At 38.7% G+C, this 22,239-nt stretch overlaps 1 protein-coding gene and 1 pseudogene across 1 annotated transcript; both read left to right on the forward strand.

The window, feature by feature from the left end:
- The first annotated feature begins 1,477 nt into the window (after positions 1-1,477).
- Positions 1,478-12,943, forward strand: LOC142621914 (putative receptor protein kinase ZmPK1; annotated as a pseudogene).
- Positions 12,944-19,298: 6,355 nt separating this feature from the next.
- Positions 19,299-21,850, forward strand: LOC142622167 (putative receptor protein kinase ZmPK1). Its single transcript, XM_075795600.1, has one exon. The coding sequence runs from the start codon at positions 19,302-19,304 to the stop codon at positions 21,693-21,695; it is 2,394 nt and encodes a 797-aa protein (XP_075651715.1). The 5' UTR covers positions 19,299-19,301; the 3' UTR covers positions 21,696-21,850.
- Positions 21,851-22,239: the final 389 nt, after the last annotated feature.

Raw genomic sequence — 22,239 nt, forward strand, 5'->3', positions numbered from 1 at the left:
TTCATTCTCACAATGAGACCCTGATGTGCAAAGTCTTCCCTTCTAGCTTAGGACCTGTTGCTATGAGGTGGTTCAACGGTCTTAAATCAAGGTCTGTAGGTTCATTCGGGGAACTGACCAGAGAATTCGCGTCACGGTTCATTACGTGCAGCAGAGTTTCTCAACCATTGGACTCACTATTGTCTATGGCTATGAAAGAGGGCGAGACGTTGAAAGCATACTCCGACAAGTATTGGGAGATGTTTAACGAGATAGATGGTGATTTTGATAAGGTGGCGATCAATACTTTTAAAGTGGGCCTTCCCACTGATCATGACTTAAGGAAGTCCTTGACCAAAAAAAACCCGTACGGAGTGTACGGCGCCTCATGAATCGTATCGACGAATACAAGAAGGTTGAGGAAGACCAACAGTAGGGGAAGGGTAAGGTGAAGGTTATCCCGCAGGAGAGAAGGGATTTCAAGTCGGACAGATATCATAACAACAGGCCGAAAAGAGATTACTCCGAGCAGTCTAGCTCGGTGGCAACTCAGACTGTTAATACTGTATTCCGAGAACCAGTGCACCAGCTACTGGAGAAAGTCCGTAAGGAACCCTACTTCAGATGGCCCAGTAAGATGGCGGAGGATTCTGCCAAGATGAATCAGAATCTCTTTTGTCAGTACCATCAAGACGTGGGTCATACTATCGAGAATTGTCGGACCCTCTAGAACCACTTGGAGCAGCTGGTCAGCGAAGGAAAGTTAAAGCAGCACCTGTACCAACCTAGCAGGCAGGGCAGTCAGTCTGGCTCGAATAATTAGAGGAATAACTCATCTCACCCTCCTTTGGGAACGATCAACGTTATCTTCGTTGCGCCTGGCAGAACTGGCTCATGTCCCACTAGGGTGATGGCAGTTTCGCACTCCCAAGCCGAGGAGGGGGGCTCCAAGCCAAAGAGATTGAAGCTGAATGTGCCCGTCTTGGGATTTTCAGAGGAAGATAAGGTTGGGACCATCCAACCCCATGACGACACCCTAGTAGTTACTCTTAGGATAGGGAATTATGATGTAAGAAGGGTAATGATTGATCAAGGCAGCGGCGCGGATATCATGTACCTTAACTTATTTAAAGGGCTGAAGTTGAAGTTGGAGGACCTCACCACTTACGACTCGCCGTTGATAAGTTTTGAGGGGAAGGCTGTTATACCAAAGGGACAGATCTGGTTACCTGTGCAATCTGGCTCGAAGTCGGTCGAGGTAGATTTTATTGTGGTTGATGCATATTCCCCATACACAGCCATCCTTGCCCGGCCCTGGCTGCACGCTTTGGGGGCTGTTTCCTCCACCTTGCATGTCAAGGTTAAATTCCCTTTAGGGGAGTACATTGAAGAGATTCTCGGCAACCAACTGGTGGACAGGCAATGCATATCGGCCGCAGTGCTGCATCAGACCGAAGCACAATCCTCGCTCTCAGCTGTGAAAGACTCATAGCAATTAATGACTCTGGATGCGCCCGATGTGGTGGCAGCAGAGGAAGCCATATGCGAAGACCTGGAGAAGTTTCTAATATCGGATGATCCTGAAAGGTTCTTTCAGGTTGGGGTATGTTTGCCACACCAAGAGAAGATGGAATTGGTAGAGTTTCTAAAGAACAACGTCGATGTTTTTGCCTGGGACCCCTATGAGGCTCCGGGGGTGGACCCAAGCTTTATTTGTCATCATTTGAACGTCAATCCCGCTATTCCTCCTAGAAGGCAGCCCCCTCGGCGTTCTTCCATGGAGCATTCCGAAGCCGTTAAGGAAGAGGTGCTCAAGCTCAAGAGGGCTGGGGCTATCAACGAAGTTTTCAATCCGGAGTGGCTGGCGCACACGATTGTGGTCAAAAAGAAAAATGGAAAATGGTGGGTATGTGTGGACTTCACAGATTTAAACAAAGCCTGCCCAAAGGACTCATTCCCGATGCCACGCATCAACCAACTAGTGGACGCCACCGTCGGACATCCTCGAATGAGTTTTTTGGACGCCTTCCAGGGTTATCACCAAATTCCACTGGCGGTAGAAGATCAGGAGAAAACTGCCTTTATTACTCTGACAGGGAATTATCACTATAAAGTGATGTCGTTCGAATTGAAGAATGCTGGGGCTACTTACCAGAGGATGATGACTAGAATGTTTGAGTTGCAGCTTGGAAAGACCATTGAGATATACGTGGATGACATGGTAGTGAAGAGTAGGACGATATCTGCACACGTGAAAGATTTGGACAACACTTTTCAGGTACTTAGAAAGTACAAGTTGCGTTTTAATGCCTCAAAGTGTTCATTTGGTGTGAGTTCCGGGAAGTTCTTGGGTTATATGGTTACTCATAGAGGGATAGAAGTGAATCCAGCGCAAGTCAGAGCTATTCAAACCCTACAGCCACCTCGGGATCCGAAAGAAGTTCAAAAATTGACCGGAATGATCGCTGCTCTTAGCAGGTTCATCTCTCGGTCAGCTGATCAATGCAAGCCTTTCTTCCAACTTTTGAATAAGTGGAGGGGGTTCCAATGGTCCGAGGAGTGCGTTGTAGGCTTCCAACAACTTAAGGAATATCTTTCCTAACCACCCATTATGTCTCAGCCTGAAGTGGATGAGGTCCTGTTTGCGTATCTGGCAGTGGCCGTCCATGCGGTCATCCTGGTCCTCATAAGGGACGACGGTGGGGTGCAAAGACCGGTCTACTACGTCAGTAAAACTCTGAATGACGCCGAGGTGTGTTACTTACTATTGGAGAAAGCACTCTTAGCCATAGTTCATGCCACGCGGAGGCTTCCTCATTATCTCCAATCCCACATCGTTGTAGTTCTGACCCAACTGCCTCTCAAGTCAGTTTTGCGTAGTGCTGACTACTCTAGAAGGGTGGCTAAATGGGGAACTATTTTAGGAGCTTTTGACATCAAATACATGCCGCACACCTCAATAAAGGGCCAGGTTCTTGCGGATTTGATGGCGGAGTTCGCGGAACCATTGTTGAAAGAAGCTGTAACGGAATCACACATGGATGAAAAATCGGTGGGCGTGATCACGGGCATAGGACCCCCGACTTGGGAGGTGTATGTTGATGGGGCCATTAACCAGAAAGGGTCTGGTATCGGACTTGTCTTGGTATCCCCCGAGGGAATTATCTTTGAAAAATCTTTGAGATTGGCGTTCTCGGCTACCAATAATGAGGCCGAGTACGAAGCAGTCCTGGTCGGTATGAACATGGTATATAAGATGGGCGGAAAGGGAGTTCATATGCGCTCGGATTCTCAATTAGTGGTCGGCCAGGTAACGGGGACCATGGAGGCTAGGGACCCAAGAATGCAAGAATACTTGGCCCAGGTCAAACGTTTACAATCTAGTTTCGATTCCTTTATCCTATCTCACGTTTCTAGAAGTAGAAATACACATGCAGACTCCTTGGCTACCTTAGCGACATCCTCGGTTCAGAGTTTTCCTAGGACTATCCTTGTTGAAGATTTGCTAGAGCCAGCTCTTACTTCTGTTTCTACAGCTCGGATCCACTTAATAAGGCCTGGACCTAGTTGGATTGACCCTATGGTATCTTTCCTAAAAAATGACATTCTACCCGACGACAAGTCTGAAGCAGACAAGATCCGTCGAAAGGCAACGCGTTTTTGGTTGTCCGAGGATCAGAAGCTGTATAAATGATCATTCTCCGGACCATATTTGTTATGCGTGCACCCCGAGTCAACGGAGGCACTTTTGGAAGAACTGTATGAGGGGATTTGTGGAAGCCACACTGGAGGAAGGTCCCTAGCCCATAGGGCCCTGAGTCAAGGGTATTGGTGGCCCAATATGCAGAGGGAAGCTCAGGATTATGCAAGAAAGTGTGATCAATGCCAGAGGTTCGCTCCTAACATCCATCAGCCTGGAGGAGCCCTTAACCCTCTCTCCAGTCCGTGGCCTTTCGCTCAATGGGGATTGGACATAGTAGGACCATTTCCGAGAGCTGTAGGAAACAAAAGGTGGTTGCTTGTGGGGACCGACTACTTCACCAAATGGGTAGAGGCTGAGCCCTTGGCAAATATTAGGGACGTCGATTCCAAGAAATTCATCTGGAAAAACATCGTCACTAGATTTGGGGTACCACATACACTCATTTCGTACAATGGGGTTCAATTTGACAGTAGAGCTTTTAGGAAATATTGTAGTGACATGGGCATCATAAATAGATACTCCACTCTAGCTTATCCTCAGGGAAATGGGCAAGCCGATGCCGTAAACAAGGTTATAGTTAGTGGACTCAGGAAAAGGCTGGACGATGCGAAAGGCAGATGGGTGGAAGAACTACTGCATGTCCTATGGACATATCGAACTACGCCGCGTAGATCCACAAGAGAAACACCATTCTCTATAACTTATGGGGCCGAGGCAGTGATCCCTTTAGAGTCTGGTTTCCCCACACTAAGGACGAGTACTTTTCGCCCAGAAAATAACAACGGCCTCCTAGAGAAGAGCCTAGATCTAGTGGAGGAACGGCGAGAGATAACTATGGTCCAAATGGCTTATTATCAGCAGAAGCTTAAACGAGGGTATGATGTCCATGTGAAGCTCAGGCCACTAGCGCCTAGGGATCTGGTTCTGAGAAAAGTCGTGGGTACTGCAAGAAACCCAGCTTGGGAAAAATTAGGACCGAACTAGGAAGGACCATATCGGATTATTTCTGTAGCAAGCATAGGGTCATATCGACTAGCTGATTTAGATGAAAAAGTTGTACAATGTCCATGGAATGTAAACAACCTTCGAAGGTATTATTATTAATAAAAGGCATTTTTGTCATCTGTGGTTTAACTTATAAATGTATATGGACTTATCAATTACAACTCTTGTAATATCAAACAGAAACTTGGTATTGCGTGGTCCTCGGACTACATACCTAGTGGAAATTGATATCTTATTATTTGTTAAACAGAACCTTAGTTATGCCGGGTCCTCAGACCTTCTACTTTGGGGAAATTAGCATCTTAAGTTACTATTACTAAGTATCAAATAGAAACTTGGTTATGCATGGTCCTCGGACTACATACTTAGTGGAAATTGATATCTTATTATTTGTTAAATAGAACATTAGTTATGCCGGGTCCTCGGACCTTCTACTTTGGGGAAATTAACATCTTAAGTTACTATTACTAAGTATCAAACAGAAACTTGGTTATGCACGGTCCTCGGACTACATACCTAATGAAAATTGATATCTTATTATTTGTTAAACAGAACCTTAGTTATGCCGGGTCCTCAGACCTTCTACTTTGGAGAAATTAACATCTTAAGTTACTATTCTGAAGTATCAAACAGAAACTTGGTATTGCGTGGTCCTCGGACCACATACCTTGTGGAAATTGATATATAATACTAAGTGTCAAATAGAAACTTGGTTTTGTAAGGTCCTCGGACCACATACCTTGTTAAGATTGATATTTGATTTTTTGTCGAACAAACCCGTGGTCAAATTGAGTCTTAAGTTATATATCTTTAAGTATCAGGCAGAAATTTGATAAGGTAGGGTCCTCGGACCCCACACTTTACTTCACAAGGCAAGTATGTGTATTGTTGTTTAAAATTTTAATTGTTCAAACTGCTGAAAGTGGACTTATTTATCTCATTCTTTCTTTTCGCTGTGTGCTAATGAGAACTTTTATGGTAAGCATAAAGATGAAAAGATGAAATAAACACAACTCAGATGAAAATCAAATAAAATTGTCTTTCATTAATTTTGTCAATATACATCATTACATGGAAAATTTCAAGTACAGAGAAAAAGAAGCCCTAAGCTCGGCCCTAAGCTTTTGGAGGGCGGTCTTGCTGAGAAGTACTGCAAGCCTCGGTGCTTTTTAATTCCAATTCAAAGGCAGATAGGACTTTTTTTCCTTTGTCTGTTGTAGTGGTTGGAGGAACGGTAGGCTCCGCACTTTGGCTTAGGCCCTTCTCGGCACCCCCGCTCCCTTCCTTCTCTTTATTAGATTTGAAGGTTTTGTAGGATCTGGAATGAGCTCTAGGATCACAGGAGGAAGAGCAGGAGGAGTAGCCTCAGGGGAAGTAGCAACAGTAGGAGCCTCTTCTATCTCCTATATGTCTAGGGGAAGCCAAATATTCTCGGACTTCCTCAGCTTGGAAGCTGAAGGAACCCCTGCCACATTTAGGGCTTCCCCCCAGACCTGCTGACAGTATTCCCTGCACAAGGCCGCGAAAGCCTCTGTCAGCTGTTCTTCCGTTGCAACTACCCCTTCCTTGTAACTTGCCTGCTTTGCGTCCTCCAGAGAATGCTTAAAGGTGCGAGCTTCCTCCTTCATTCGCGCAAGCTCCTTCTCCAAGTCTGAGCATTCCTTATGGGCTTGGGAGAGCTCATCATCCTTCTGATGAAGAAGCTTGCGCTGCCCTTCCACTTGAGTCCTCATTGTTCTCAGATTGGCCTCAGCGCCATCTCTTTCTCTTTTTAAATTGGCCAACTGAGAGAAGAGTCTCTCGTTTTCTGCTAGGGCCTGGCCTAGGGACTTCTCAATCTCCTACCAAATCTCCTGTTCTATTCCGGCCTTCTTCCGAAGTATCTTCCACAAATTTCTCGGCAGCAAAGACCTATTGAATGGCCTGTGACAAAGTATCAGAGAGTTAGATGCATAAAAATACTTACTAATAATCTGATATTATGAAAATAAAATATTCATAGGTGAAACTTACCAGGGCCAATTCCCTTTTCAAATAAAGGAATAGCTGAGGCTGGCTCATTTTTTCCAAGGCATCCATATCCTTAGGCAGCAGAAGGGGACGTTCCAACGCCTCGGCCAGGTGGTGGGTGTGGCCTTGTTGGAATGCCCTAATGCAGGACTGGCAAGAGATTGGTGCGCCGTCCAATCTCAAGTCAGGAGACCAGGTAGCCGGTGCTCGGCGCACTTCGGCCATATCCCTAATCTCCCCACTTTCAACTGAACGAGCACGTCCCTTGCCCTTGTCCAGTTTCTGCTACTGAGCTTGTTGTGGTTGCCGTCTTGGCTTTTTCTACTTCTCGCCACCAGCCTCCTCGGCCTCCCCCTTCCTTTTCTTCTAGGGCTCCATGACTAGGGGTTTAGGATCGGCTAGAGGAGGGGGTGGTGGCAAAGACGGAGGAACTTGGGACCCTCCCGCTCTTCTCTGGGCGACTCTCTCACCTCTCTTAGTCATAAGGCCTTGAAGTGCGTCCATTTCTTCCTCCTCGGAATCGTCTTCAGGATAGGCAACTACTAGCCCTACAACTCCGGAGGCCTCGGCGGGCTCTTCTTCCTTGTCAGAAAGCACAACGAACTGGTTTCTTCGGGGTCTTTCGACGTCCTCGAGCTGAAACTTGTCTATCTCGTCGTCCAACGTGTGCAAAGAGGACACTTGCTCCTCCGGGACAGCAGTTGCTTGAGAGTGCGTCAAGAAAGGGATCGCCGCAATGGGACGCGTGTACAGAATGGTGTTGAGGTCGTCAGGGATGTCGTAGTCAGCAAGAAAGTTCGGTCTTGCTACGTTTATTCTCTTGCGCCTCCTATCTCCCGCGATAATCGCGTTCTCTATCTCCTGGAAGTCCGAGGATATTGGGTTATACCCTAGTATTAGGTGAGCCGCTCTAAGCTGCAAGTCTTCACTCACGAAAACTTCTGAGCGCAGCACGCAGTTCAGGTCAGCAACATTGCAATGGCTCAGGCATGGGCACACGAGTTGTTTGTCTGTGGAAAAAGACACCCAAAAAGGCAAATGTGGTTAGATTAGTAACGCATATAACAAATCCGAGTTAGACAGTTTGTGAAAGTAAATAAGCATTTAAGGATTTTTAGATGGAATTACGGGGTTGGGAAATTAGATCTTAAGGAGTCACACCTAGATCTCCCCATACGACTGGGCAGTGTGAGCCGTCGTGCCAGTTGCCTGAGGCGATGAGGTAGTCGTCCTTCATGCCTTTATTGGACTTGGGCAAACAAGAAATTAACCTAACTACACTAGACCGAGATTTAATGTAATAGCCTACGTTCCTAAGTTTGTGGCATTCGTACATGAAGACAACGTCATGCCAAGTGAGGTTCAAGCAAATCTGCTCATTTAGGGCGTCGACACTTCCTAAGACCCTAAATACATTGGGTGCGCACTGGTCAGGGCACAACCGGTGGTTGTAAAGATATTCCCTAGTTACGCTTCTCATAGGGAAGGCCATCCCACCTTCTATAAAGGCAATCATAGGGATGATGACCTCTCCCGTCTTCCTAGAACCACCTACGGCTTCCGCCGGACAGTATTTCAAGCCTACGTCGCTGGGAATCTGATATTTGGCCCTAAAACCTTCCATCCTAGCGGCGGTGTCAACTAAACACTTAAACCTACCCATCTATGAGAAAGGAAAGGGCAAGTTTTACGAAGGAAAGTGGTTAAGAAGGGAGCCGAGGATAGAATCCGAGGAGAAAGGAGTAAAAGAAAAAGTAGGAACTTACGAGTTCGTAGTTATGCGAGTTTCCAAGATTTCTTGAGAGAAAAGGCAATGATTGATGTTTTGATATGATTAAATTCTGAAGAAATAAATGATGGCGCATATTTCCAAAGCGTTATGACGTGCGAGAAGCGGCCTCGAAATTGGATTCATCCCGCCAAATTTTCAAGGGGCAATACGAACCGTTGGATGTTCATCTCACCGTTGAACGTGGGAAACAAGGTGTAACTTGCGGTCATAAATGCGCGCATTTTAAAATTCGAAGCGCCAGATGGCATTTTCTGGGAAACGAAACGATTTCCACACACGTGGTGAGGTACGAAACATGTGGGGGAAGTTTTGGTCGGATCGAAACTCCATTTTTCTCCTCGGATAGGGAAAAATAAAGTTTTGAGGGACTATTGTGGGGAGTGAAAGAACCTAAGTGGGTATTTGGGCCTTGGGCTTTATCAATGGGCCCTAGTTCGTTCTTGACTAAAGGCTTTTAGGGCTGCGAGTGGGCTTACAAGCCGAGGGCCCGAGGATTCATCCGAGGAAGAGTCTCTCCTCGGACAGACCCGTGATTACTTGGAGGTTCACTAAAAAGATCAAGGCAGAGTTTTGGAAAGACTGTAGGTTAAAGAGGGGATCCAAATACCCTCTAGACATGGCGGTGTAAGAGAAATATCTCAGAAAAAAGCTGCTGCCTCCACATTAAAGACCCTGCACCTACCTCCCTGGCCGCATTAATGGGGAAGTGGCCCCTAAACAATAGAATTCAGCCTTCTAGCTAGTATTTAAAGATTTCAAGAAAGTGGTGGAAGGGTATTTTGGGTGACACGTGGATATAAGGAGAAGGAAAGGAAGTATTTAAGGAGAGAAAGGGGTAGAAGAGAAAGAAGAGGCCTTTTTGTAAAGAAAAAAGAACTAGAGAAAGACTAAGGATTGTAACTTTTAAAAGGAAAAAGAGAAATAATATACAAATTGTCCTCGGCCTACGTCCGAGGAGGTTCATTTTGCCATATTTATCCATTGTTTGCAAGTACTGTAACATTCTAGCCTGTTCATCAAGCTTCAAGCACCACTAAACTAGGTTGCGAACCCACACTCTACAAATTTAATTGTCTAAGGCTCATTGGACCGGAGCCCACGTGTGTTTTTGGGTCCAGGTGCAATTGTGCACTTACAATGCATATATAGAAATTTAATTCTTTGATTTTGCTAATAATTCTTTATTTGATAATATGTTTTGGGTGGACGAAATTACAATTTTCGCAAAGAAAATAACCTTAATAGATTATCAACAACATATTGTTTTCCTAATTGGTCCAATTAATCATTGTTAAGTTTAAAAAAAAAATTATTTGATTCAATGTTTCAAGACTTTACTAATTAAAAAGTAAAAAAGTAAATATTTTTTGTATCTTTTGGTGCAATGTATCAAGACTTTTCCTCCTTCACACGTATACACAAAATTCTTTGCATTTCAATTCACCATTTTCACCTCTTGCATTTTCTCTCCTTTATATATACCTACTTATAACCCTTCATGGCATCCCATGTCAAATACAACATACCAAAAATGATTTCATTTATTTTTAATATTTCAACGACACCTATCTAGCTCAAACATTGTTGGATCTTGTCTAATTCTAACCTGTATGAGTTGGCTACAACCAATGAAGGAGGCATGCATTTTATATTGAGTGACTGCGGTAATTTTGATTTCAAAATCAAACTTTGTAAATTTGTGGTTTTCGTAAAAGATGTGACTGATTGTGGGTGCTTGAGATGCGTATTTTGTTTTAGAATTAATGACAAAGAGAGAGATACATTTTATATTAATTTTTATTCTACAATATGCTTATCAAAAACTTTTATTCTACAATATTTTTCCAAAGTTGTTTTTATATTTCTCATTACTTGAACTGAATAATTATATTGGACATGTATGTGCAATTTATAATTATTTCTTTTTATGATTAACTCGTTACTAACAAAATTCAATAACAATTATACTTTAATATATATACAATATTCTTTAAAACCATCTTACATAAAAATATTATAATGTTATCCGTGAATTGCACGGTCAACTTATTTTTATAAATAATTATGGTCTTGCCTTGCCCAAGTCAATCACTAGTTTGAGCTTTCAATCATTGGTTAGCCAGTCTTGTTCCTTCTACTCTCTTTGGCATTTTCTTTCCCACTTTCATCTTCAGCATTGGTCGTTATCAGTAAAGGCACATCCTTATCAGTAGAGAAACCGGATATTCTAACATCGCCAAATGGCGACTTCTCTGCTGGCTTTTATTCTGTGGGTGATAATGCCTATTGCTTTGCCATATGGTTTAGGAACTCACGCACCGTAGTTTGGATGGCAAACCGTGACCAGCCAATTAATGGTAATCACTCAAAGCTCACTCTTCTCAAAAATGGCAATCTGATCTTAACTGATGCCAATAAATTAAATGTACGTTTGGACCACAAACACTGTCTCACTCTCCTTTGTCCAATTATATCTCCACAACACCGGTAACCTTGTTCTATGTAACAATGAAGGTCTTATTTTGTGGGAAAGCTTCACTTCCCTACAGATACCCTTCTCCCTCAACAACTACTCATTGGAAACACAAAGCTTGTCTCTTCAAGAAGCCAGACCAACTTTTCCTCCGGTTTCTATGAGTTTTTATTTGGAAACGATTACCTTCTTTACATTGTTTATAATAGTCCTGATGTTTCCAGTATTTACTGTTCTTCTACATGGCCTGTGTATAACATTAGTAGAATTGCTGTCCTTAATTCCTTAGGGAACTTTAGTTCATCCGATGGCTTTACTTTTATGTCATTCGACTATGGAGCAGTGCTTCATAGAAGATTGACACTTGATTATGATGGTAATATTCGATTGTATAGTTGGGAAGAGGAGGGAAAGACTTGGGTTGTTTCATGGCAAGCCATTCAAACACCTTGTAACATTCCTGGTGCTTGTGGGGCCAACAGTTTGTGCAGTTATGTTATTGGTTCTGGTCGGAAATGTTCCTGCCTTCCAGGATACAAGATGAAAAATCGTAGTGATTGGGCTTATGGTTGTGAACCCCAATTTCATCTCTCTTGCAACAAAAATGAGTCGAAATTTCAGCTTTTGTCCCATGCTGACTTTTATGGGAATGATTTTGGGGTCTTCCTCAATTACACCCTCGACCATTGTAAGGATATATGCTTGAAATCATGTCATTGCAAAGCATTCCAATACACCCTTCGCCATGGTTATACAATTTGTTATCCTAAGGTACTATTGCTGAATGGATCTCGTTATCCAAATTTAAATGGAAACATCTATTTGAAATTACCAAAAAACAAACTCTTGTCCAACGACAATCCTCTAGAAGAATTCAGTTTAAATTGCTCGAGTAAAAGTACACTAGAAAGTAGTAAATACAATGAAAACGGGACAGTGAAATTCATGCTTTGGTTTGCCTGTGGAGTAGGAGGACTTGAAATCATCTGTATCTTTGTGGTGTGGTTTCTCTTGATCAAAACTCGAAAAAATTCAAGTGCAGACAAGGAAGGTTATGTTCTTGCTACCACTGGATTTAGATATTTTACCTATGCTGAGCTAAAAAAGGCCACAAAGGGTTTTACTGAAGAGATTGGAAGAGGTGCAGGTGGAATTGTCTACAAAGGGGTGTTGTCTGACAGTCGAGTTGCAGCAATCAAGCATCTCAATGAAGCCAACCAAGTAGAAGGTGAATTTCTAGCAGAAGTAAGCATCATTGGGAGGATTAACCACATGAACTTAATAGAGATGTGGGGTTATTGCGCAGAGAGAAAGCACAGGCTTTTAGTGTATGAGCACATGGAGCATGGTTCTTTAGCAAAAAACCTCTCAGCTAAGACACTTAATTAGGAGAAAATGTTCAAAATTGCCATGGGCACTGCAAAAGGCCTAGCCTATATGCATGAGGATTGCTTAGAATGGATTTTACATTGCGATGTAAAGCCTCGTAATATACTTTTGGACTCGACTTATCAACCAAAGGTGGCAGATTTTGGCCAGTCAAAGCTACAAAATAGAGGTGTTCTTAAGAATTCAAGCTTCTCAAAGATAAGAGGAACCTGTGGTTATATGGCTCCAGAGTGGGTTTTCAATCTACCTATCACCTCCAAAGTGGATGTTTATAGTTATGGGATTGTTATGCTAGAAATGGTGACCAGAAAGGAACCGTCAAGGAGCGTCCATGCTTTAGATGATGGTGGGGAGGCAGAGCACAAAAGGCTGGTTACGTGGGTGAGAGAAAATATGAAGAAAGCGGCTGCAAATATTTCCTCACTTGAAAACATCATTGATCCAATGTTGGAAGGTAAATATGATATGGGCGAGATGGAAGCTTTGGTTCAAGTATCTCTAGAATGCGTAGAAGAAGATAAGACCTACCATGAGCCAAGTAGTTGAAATGCTATCATACCGAGAAAAAGACTCAGTCGCATGTCCTACTTAATATGATATGTCTAGTGACTACCAAATTTCATTCCTAAAGCAAGCATAGTTGTGAACCCGTTACCCAATAAATTGGAGTCTCTCCTATAGTCCTATACGTTCGGTTGGCATTTAGCATCCACTTTGATGTGAAATAGGTGAGTGTGTGTGTGTGTGTGTTTTTAAATTTATTTAACCTTTTCATTAGCTTGCATCTTCCCTTTAAACTAGTCATGTACCTACAACAACATGAGTCAATAAAATATGTGACTTAATTCTCAAAAAATAAAAATAGAATTCCTCGTTTGTTAGATAATTCTTCTCCATCCTTTTCCATAGATTAAAACTTCAATAATTTGATAAAAATTTTGGTTAAAACATATTGTTGATCTCTAAAGTTTAGCAATTTTAGTTCTTGAAATTTAAAGTTATCACTTTTAATTCTTAACAAATTTAAAATAATTGCTTTTAGTCCCTAAATAATTTAAAGTGATCAATCTTAGTCCCTAACAAACTCTAAGTAATAGCTTGTGCAATCACTTTAGACTTTGTTAATTAAGAGAGAGAGAGAGAGAGAGAGAGAGAGAGAGAGTAATTTTTTAATATTTTTGTGTCAAGAATTGTGTAGGGGACTACCTTTTTATATAAGCATATATGTGTGTAGCTCAAGTAAAAGGAGCATAGGGCAAGTAATTTATAGCACAAGTAATAAAACAGTGGGCCTAAGTCCATTGGCCTAGACCATAATATATACTAACAAACTTTAGGGACTAAATTTGCTAATATGTTAAATTTTGAGGACTAAAAAAAATATATAAGCCTAAATGATATTAATTAATTATGTAATTTTTTTTAAAGGATAATATTATTAAAGAGGACAACTAACCCCTATCAATAGGAACCAATCGTTCATACACCGTACCAACATGGTTCAAATTTAAAGTAACAAATACACATTAGAATGGCCAACGAGGGCTTGGCTGAGTGGGTAAGGTTCGAACGCTTCGTGCAACCACACTTAGGTTCGAATCCCGCTGCCCGCTAGTCTTCGTTGGTGGGTATACTTGGCTTCGGCACGTGCGCATAAAAAGGGGTAAAATGGCTCCGACACGGCTCCCTGCCCTGGGGTTTAATAAAACCATAAACACCCCTTTCTTCGTTTACCAAAAAAAAAAAAAAAAAAATACACATTAGAATGAGGCTCATAAAACAAAACATAATTCTGAGCCCAGTGGACAATCCACTAAGCAAGTGGATCAACACACTTGTTAGCCTTTGTATAGTAGTGGGATATCCTAACTTGAGGACTTCTCGTTAGAATCTCCCTGCAATCAACCACAATAATAGCATTTGAATTGTCAGCAAGTTTAGGGTCTTTAAGAAAATCAACAATAATCTTAACATCTAGCTCAATTTCTACTGCATGCAAATTAAGGGAAATGGAAAGACTAATTCCAATAGTAGCATTAGAATTATTAGCAAGATTATGGTCTTTAAGAAGATTAACAATAATATTAGCATCCAGCTCAATTTCTACTGCCTGCAAATTAAGGGAAATGGAAAGACCAATTCCATACCTAACAGCCCACAACTCAGCAGCCAAACTAGATTTTTTTTTTTTTTTTCATCTTGGTCCATCAAAATATGAATCCGTTCTCCAAAAATGGCAAAATGCTCCTTTTGTCCATCAAGGTGCCGAAGGGAGGTTTATTTATCATCATCTGAACTCACTGGAGTGAATATGAATTTTTTAAGATTTAAAATTTTTCTCTCTCCTTTGCAAGCCCAGAGGAGGCAGGCTTTACCTTAGATTTTCTCACCATGTCTAGCCAGATGAATCATTTGTTCAAGCAGCCCAGTCCATTAATAAGGTTATTCCAGTCTAGACTCTAGACTGTATTCTCTGGACCTTCTTTTGTTAAAGTATGAAAGCTAAACATCGACAAGGTAAATTACTGAACTTCTATTGTAGTATAACATTTATTATTGCTGAGTTTCTGTTGCATCACCTTATTGCCACATCATTTGCCACATCATTATTATTCTTTTTTTTATTACTGCTGAGCTCATGTTGCATCACCTCATTGTCACATCATTTGTCACATAATTATTATTCTTTTAGTATTTTTTTTTTTTTACAAAAAAATATATAAATAAATTATCAACTTTACATATTCATCTTTGCTGATTCTAACATCTATATATATATTTCCTTTTTATTTCCAATTTTCCTATAATTTTTTTTTATATTCACTTTTAAAAAAAAATATTTACACTTTCTTACCTTAAATTTTCATCTTTCCTCTACCCTCTACTTTAATATCACTATTCATCTTTCCCTTCATCTTCATTTATTGGTCTCTTCTTATTCATTCTCTCTTACTATAAATTTGTCATTCTCTCTTCCATTCTTTGCATAGTTATCTCTTACCACAAAAAAAAAGGTTATCTCTCTCTCTCTCTCTCTCTCTCTCTCTCTCTCACAATGTTTTGGTGGATTTTTATTTTTATTGCATCTCTGCTTTAAGTTGATAAATTTGTATTTTTTAGAACTTTAATTTAGGTTGATACGATTTAGTTTTGTGTTTTAAGTTATTATTATTATTATTTTTTCTCTTTGATTGTTAAATTTTATCCAATTACATTATAAAAAATTAAAGATAGTAGATAAAAAAAATGATAGTACTCCATTACATAGCATAATTTGGATAATTTAATGTTTATTGTTATATATTTAAATTTTTTTTTTCGTCTCATCTTATTTTATTCAATATTCAAATTCAACCACATCCTCCTTATCATTAAATTATTGATATTTTCTCTCTTTTTGTTTTAAAAAATAAAAAATGTAATATTTTACTTAAATTCAAATAAAAGAAAATTTTGCTCATCAAATTGTGCTAATTTTTTTAACTTTTACACTTTCTCTAAACTTTCTCATTTCCTTTACCTTTTCATCGCCCTGAACATTCTACCTTGATATCAATCTTCCTCTTTCCTTTTATCTTTCTTTATTTTTTTTCTTTTTATTTTCATTCTCTTAGTATAAATTTGTCATTCACTCTTCTATTCTTTACATAATTTTCTCATACAAAAAATGGGTTATTTCCCACACTCTTTCTCCCTCAATTTTTTGGTGGATTTTACTTTTATTTTTCTTGCATCTCTATTTTAGCTTGATAAAGTGTTGTACTTTTTAGAATTCTATTTTAGATGAAATTTAGTTTTGTGTTAAAAGTTTTATTTTATTCATCACTTTGATTGTTAAATGTTATCATATTGCATTATAAAGAATTAAAGATAGTATATAAGAATATACTATTAATATATTACATAGAATGATTTGGATAAGTTAGTGTTTACTGTTATATATTTTATTTTTACTTTTTTTTCTCATATAATTTTATTCAACATTTAAATTCAGCCACATCCCCCATATATATCATTAAATTATTTATATTTCCTCTCCTTTTTAATTTTAAAAAATTTTAAATATAATATTTTTCCTAAATTAAATAAATAAAATTGTCCTTATTAAGTGAAGTAATGCTAGGGAAACACTCATTCTCACACCCAATGCATCAAAGGAAAAATGAAATACAAAATAAATCAAGTTAGAAACACTAAATTAAACAAATAAAAAAACTAATAATGCTTATTTAATGTCAAAGAATCATCATCAAATTTTGGATAACAATAGGTTGCCAATGGAGAGAGAGAGAGATGATAAAGAAAAAAAAACAAGCGTCAATTAGTAACCGTTGATTGGAAAACAAAGAGGTTGTAAGGATAAGTAAAAAATAAAATAGAGATTATCGTGCGGAGAACATTAAAAACTTTACAATGTAGTAAAATAAACCGTTAAATTCACTTAAAAAATTAAATCAATAATTAAATACAATCATAGTACTAAATTTAAATTTAACTAATCAAACTCTAACTAAGGAAACCATATTAATTATAACCAAAAAAAAAAAAAGATGTTCTCTTATAGTAGTATAAATAACATAAGAAATAAAGTTTGAAAATTTAAAAAAACAAAAATTTTGACCTTTCATTTAACGTAACTTATAATATATATATATATATATATATATAATTTTCTTACACTATTACTTTTGACAATATAATGAACAATGCTACCTCTCATTTAATATCTTTGTTATGCAAATCATCAGTTAATGAATATACAATAATAGTAAGAAGCGTTGCAAATGAGATCACTAAAAAATATATATAAAATTAATTAGCCACTATCATTATAGAGTAGTGGTCTGTAATTTTATGCATCCAAAGAAATGGAATATATAGAGTTTTCTTGGCCAAAATGGGTTTTTACCCCTTTCTCACAAACTTTCCAACAAAATGCCACATGTCTAAAACTAATTAGGGAAATGTCCTTGTTTTCAAATGTAAAACTCAATTTTTGAAATATCGAGTTATAGCGAACGTGGACTTAAATTTTTTTTTTTTTTTTTGGAACTCAAGTTCCATGAACTCGGGTTCCATGTGAAGTACTCGAGTTCCACTTGAATTTTTTCAAGGAACTCAAGTTCCATAAACTCAAGTTCCAAAAAAAATAAATTAAAATTTTTCAGTTCACTATAACTTGATTGTCCAAAATAGGGGTATTTCCCTAATTAGTTTCAGATTGGGCATGTTGCTAGAAAGTTAAAAAAAAAAAAAAAAGGGGGGGGGGGGGCAAAAGCCCATTTTTCGAGTTTTCTTAAAAGTATGTGTAAAAATTCACATTATATATGTGTGTGTGTGTGTGTGAGTGAGTGAGCTTGCGCACACGTGCACGCACGTGTGTGTGTGTATAAAGGTAAGAAAAAATGAATATTTAAGGTTTATATTAACTTAAAAACTAATGAAAAACTAATGGTTAATAACTAAAATTATAGTATTAATAAAATATCTAATAAGATCATCCTAAAATAATTATCACGTACAATATGCAGGTATGCGACTAGTTAATGATAAAAATTAAACAATCACCACTGCACATCCTTAGCATGATGATCACTTTACAAATACAAAGTTCTTATAGAGTGAGAGGTGAGGGCTAGAATTCAAGTCTTTAAGACAAAGTTTCACATATATTTATACTTAAATTAGGCTAGAATAAAATTAAATTTCTATTTTGTATTTAAAAAAAAACAATACTCAACTTTTTATTTTTTATTTTTTTTGAAATGATAACAATCCTCAACTTTAATAATTATAAAAAAAAAAACTACTTTAGTAGAAGAATTTTTACATTAAAAAGAGATTGGAGATGGGGAGAGAGACTAAGGGTCCATTTGAATACAGCTGAAAACTGAAAACTGAAAATACTATCGCAAAATAATTTTTAAATGTGTGAATAATACTGTAGAACGTATTTTTATTTTTATTTTTAAATAAAGTGGTAGTGGGTCCTATAAACAGTACATGAACAGTAAAAAAACTGACGGACAGGACATCAATTCTCAGTTTAAAAAAAAAAAAAAAACTGAAAATGCGGACACCAAGGCACCGCCAGTATCCAAACATTACCTAAATGAGAGAGAGAGCTCAAAAAATCTCACTCTTCAATATCCATAACCATCTTTATGTCTAATTTACCTGTCAAATAATCCTCATTAGGACTTTGAAACGTAAAATACGCTCAGTACTCTTGGTTGAATAACAGTGCAAAGTCAAAGCAGCAAAAAAATAACAGTTCAAAGTCACAGCAGCAATAACTTAAAACTTTGAACAGAAATGATTAAATTAGAAGAAAAATAAAAGATCTTATCTTTGATCGTATCTTTTCCACCCTTCAATCAAGCAGATGCAATGAATCTTGGGAGGCATCTCTCAACTAATTTTGTTCCCCACTACCATATCAAGACAAGTTGACTCGGGTCTATTTGAACTTAGTGCGTAAGTCATTTTCCAGATCTAAGTTTAATTCAATTAGGAGAATTTCTAATTTAGTAGCCCACCCTTAAAAAAAATAAAAATAAAAAAACACACCCACACATCACATTTCTTACACATCCCCTAAAATTTGTAATGGTTTTTTAGCATTTTTCATATTTAAATAAAATAGATAATCATATTGTATAGAGTGATTAGCTAACCTAACAAAGACAAGACAATGTGAGTGCCCTTGCCTCTAAAACGCGTTCTAATTCTGCTGACTATGAATTTAGATTCAAAATTGAAACAGTACATCTCATTGACCCAAAAAAAGCAATAATGGTTTAAAGTCCAATAATGTTGCACCATCCATTGTGCTCCAAGTCTACCCTCTGCATCATAATTTTTGAAGAAATTTTGTCGGTAGGAATATTCTTTGTCAGTTTTAAATAGAAATTTATTATGGTCTTGCTTTGCCTTGCCCAATACCTCTCATGGGTTCGCCACTCTTCTTCCTTCTACTCTCTTTTGCATTTTCTTTCCCACTTTCACCTTCACCAATAGTCGTTATCAGTAGATTCAGTACAGGTACATCCCTATCTGTAGAGAACCCAGATATTCTAATATCACCAAATGGCGACTTCTCTGCTGGCTTTTATTCCGTTGGTTATAACGCCTTTTGCTTTGCCAAATGGCTTAGCAACTCACGCACAGTAGTTTGGACGGCAAATCGTGACCAGCCAGTAAATGGGAAGCGCTCAAAGCTCTCCATCCTCAAAACTGGCAATCTCATACTAACTGATGCTTGTAACTCAAATGTCACCGTTTGGGCTACAAACACTGTCTCACACTCCCCAGTCCTATTATTTCTCAACAACACTGGTAATCTTATTCTACGAAACGACAAACGTGTTGTTTTGTGGCAAAGCTTTGACTTCCCTACAGACACACTTCTTGCTGAACAACTATTCACTAGAAACACAAAGCTTGTCTCCTCAAGAAGCCAGACCAACATTTCCTCTGGTTTCTATGAGCTTTCCTTTGACAACGATAGCTATCTTCGCTTTGTTTATAATAGTCTTGATGTTTCCAATAGTTATTTCTATTATACAGGGCTTGAAGATTACAATATTAGCACACTTGTCTTTGATTCCTTAGGGAATTTAAGTTCATCCGATGATTTTACTATTATTTCAGCCGACTATGGAGCAATGCTTCATAGAAGGTTGACACTTGATTACGACGGTAATCTTCGATTGTACGGTTGGGAAGAGGAGGAGCAGACTTGGGTTGTTTCATGGCAAGCCATTCAGAGTCCTTGCATCATTGCCGGTGCTTGTGGGGCTAACAGTTTTTGCAGTTACGTTATTGGTTATGGCAGGAAATGTTCCTGCCCACCAGGATACAAGATGAAAAATCGTAGCGATTGGGCTGATGGTTGTGAACTCGAAGTTGAACTCTCTTGCAAGGAAAATGAGTCGGAGTTTCTGATGTTATCCCATGTTGACTTTTACTCGTATTACGGGAATGATTTTGGGAACTTCCTCAATTACACATTTGATCAATGTAGGGATCTATGTTTGGCAGCATGTGATTGCATAGCGTTCGAATACAACTTTAACAAGGAGGCTGGTTATTCAAAATGTTATCCTAAGACACGATTGCTAAATGGGTATCGCTCGCCAGAAATAAATGGAGACGTCTATCTGAAACTACCAAAAAGCTATATCTTGTCCCACCACAATCCTCTAGAAGAATTCAATTTAAATTGCCCAGGTGATGGTACACTACAAAGCGGTACAAACAGCACAGAGAAATTCATGCTCTGGTTTGCTTGTGGAGTGGGTGGACTTGAAATCATATCTTTCTTTCTGGCGTGGTTTCTTCTCATCAAAACACAGAAAATTTTAGGTGTTGATAAGAAAGCCTATGATCGTGCTGCCATTGGATTCAGAAAATTTACATATACAGAACTAAAAAAGGCCACAAAGAGTTTTACTGAGGAGATTGGAAGAGGTGCGGGAGGAATTGTCTACAAAGGGGTATTGTCTGACAATCGAGTTGCCGCAATCAAACATCTCAATGAAGCCAGCCAAGGAGAAGGTGAATTTCTAGCTGAAGTAACCATCATTGGAAGGATTAACCACATGAACTTAATAGAGATGTGGGGGTATTGTGCAGAGGGAAAGCACAAGCTTTTGGTGTATGAGTACATGGAGCATGGTTCTCTCGCAAATAACCTCTCAGTCAATGTACTTGATTGGGAAAAAAGGTTCAAAATTATCATGGGCACTGCGAAGGGCCTAGCCTATTTGCATGATGATTGCTTGGACTGGATTTTGCATTGTGATGTAAAGCCTCAGAATATACTTTTAGACTTGAATTATCAACCAAAAGTGGCAGATTTTGGCTTATCAAAGATACAAAATAGAAGCGTTCTTACGAATTCAAGCTTCTCAAGGATAAGAGGAACTCGAGGATACATGGCTCTAGACTGGGTTTTCAATTTGCCCATTACCTCGAAAGTGGATGTTTATAGCTATGGAATCGTTGTGCTAGAAATTGTGACCGGAAGAGATCCGTCAAAGAGTGTCCATGCTATAGATGATGGTGGGGTGGCAGAGCACAAAACGCTGGTTACGTGGGTGAGGGAAATAATGAATAGAGCGGTTGCAAATACTTCTTCACTAGAAGAGATCATTGATCCAATGTTGGAAGGTAAATATGACATATTTGAGATGAAAGCTTTGGTTCAAGTTGCTCTACAATGCGTAGAAGAAGATAAAGATGTAAGACCTACCATGAGCCAAGTAGTTGAGATGCTCTTACGCCAAGAAAAACTTAGTGATGGTGTTACATACAACGAGTGCAATCTCATGGCCTACTAAATGTAATGTCAAGTGACTACCAAATTTATTTCATAACGCAAGCATAGTTGTATTATCAAAATAATAATAATAATAATAATAATAAAGAAGCAAGCATAGTTGTGAACCTTGTTCTCTCCTATAGTTCAACATATTGGGCTGGCATTTAGCATGCACTTCCATGTGAAATAAGCGTTTGTGTTTTTTTTTTTTTTGTATAATTTATTTAACATTTTCATTAGCTTGCATCCCTTTAAACTAGTCATGTACCTGCAACAACGTGATTTAGTAAAATCTCTGAATGAATTCTCTTAGAATAAAACTACAATAATATGATAAAAATTTAGGTTAAAATATATTGTTTGTCTCTAGAGCTTAAATATTGGCAGTTTTAGTCACTACAATTTAAATTGGTCACTTTTAATCCTTAACAAACTTAAAATAGTCGCTTTTAATGCCTAAAAAATTTAAAAAGGTCAATCTTGGACCCTAACAAACTCTAAGTGATTGCTTGTTGTTTTGTGGAATGATAATGCGTCAACCTCTAATTTGACCATGTCATATA

Source organism: Castanea sativa, chromosome 1, assembly GCF_040712315.1.
Source record: "Castanea sativa cultivar Marrone di Chiusa Pesio chromosome 1, ASM4071231v1".
In the NCBI taxonomy this organism is placed as follows: Eukaryota; Viridiplantae; Streptophyta; class Magnoliopsida; order Fagales; family Fagaceae; genus Castanea; species Castanea sativa.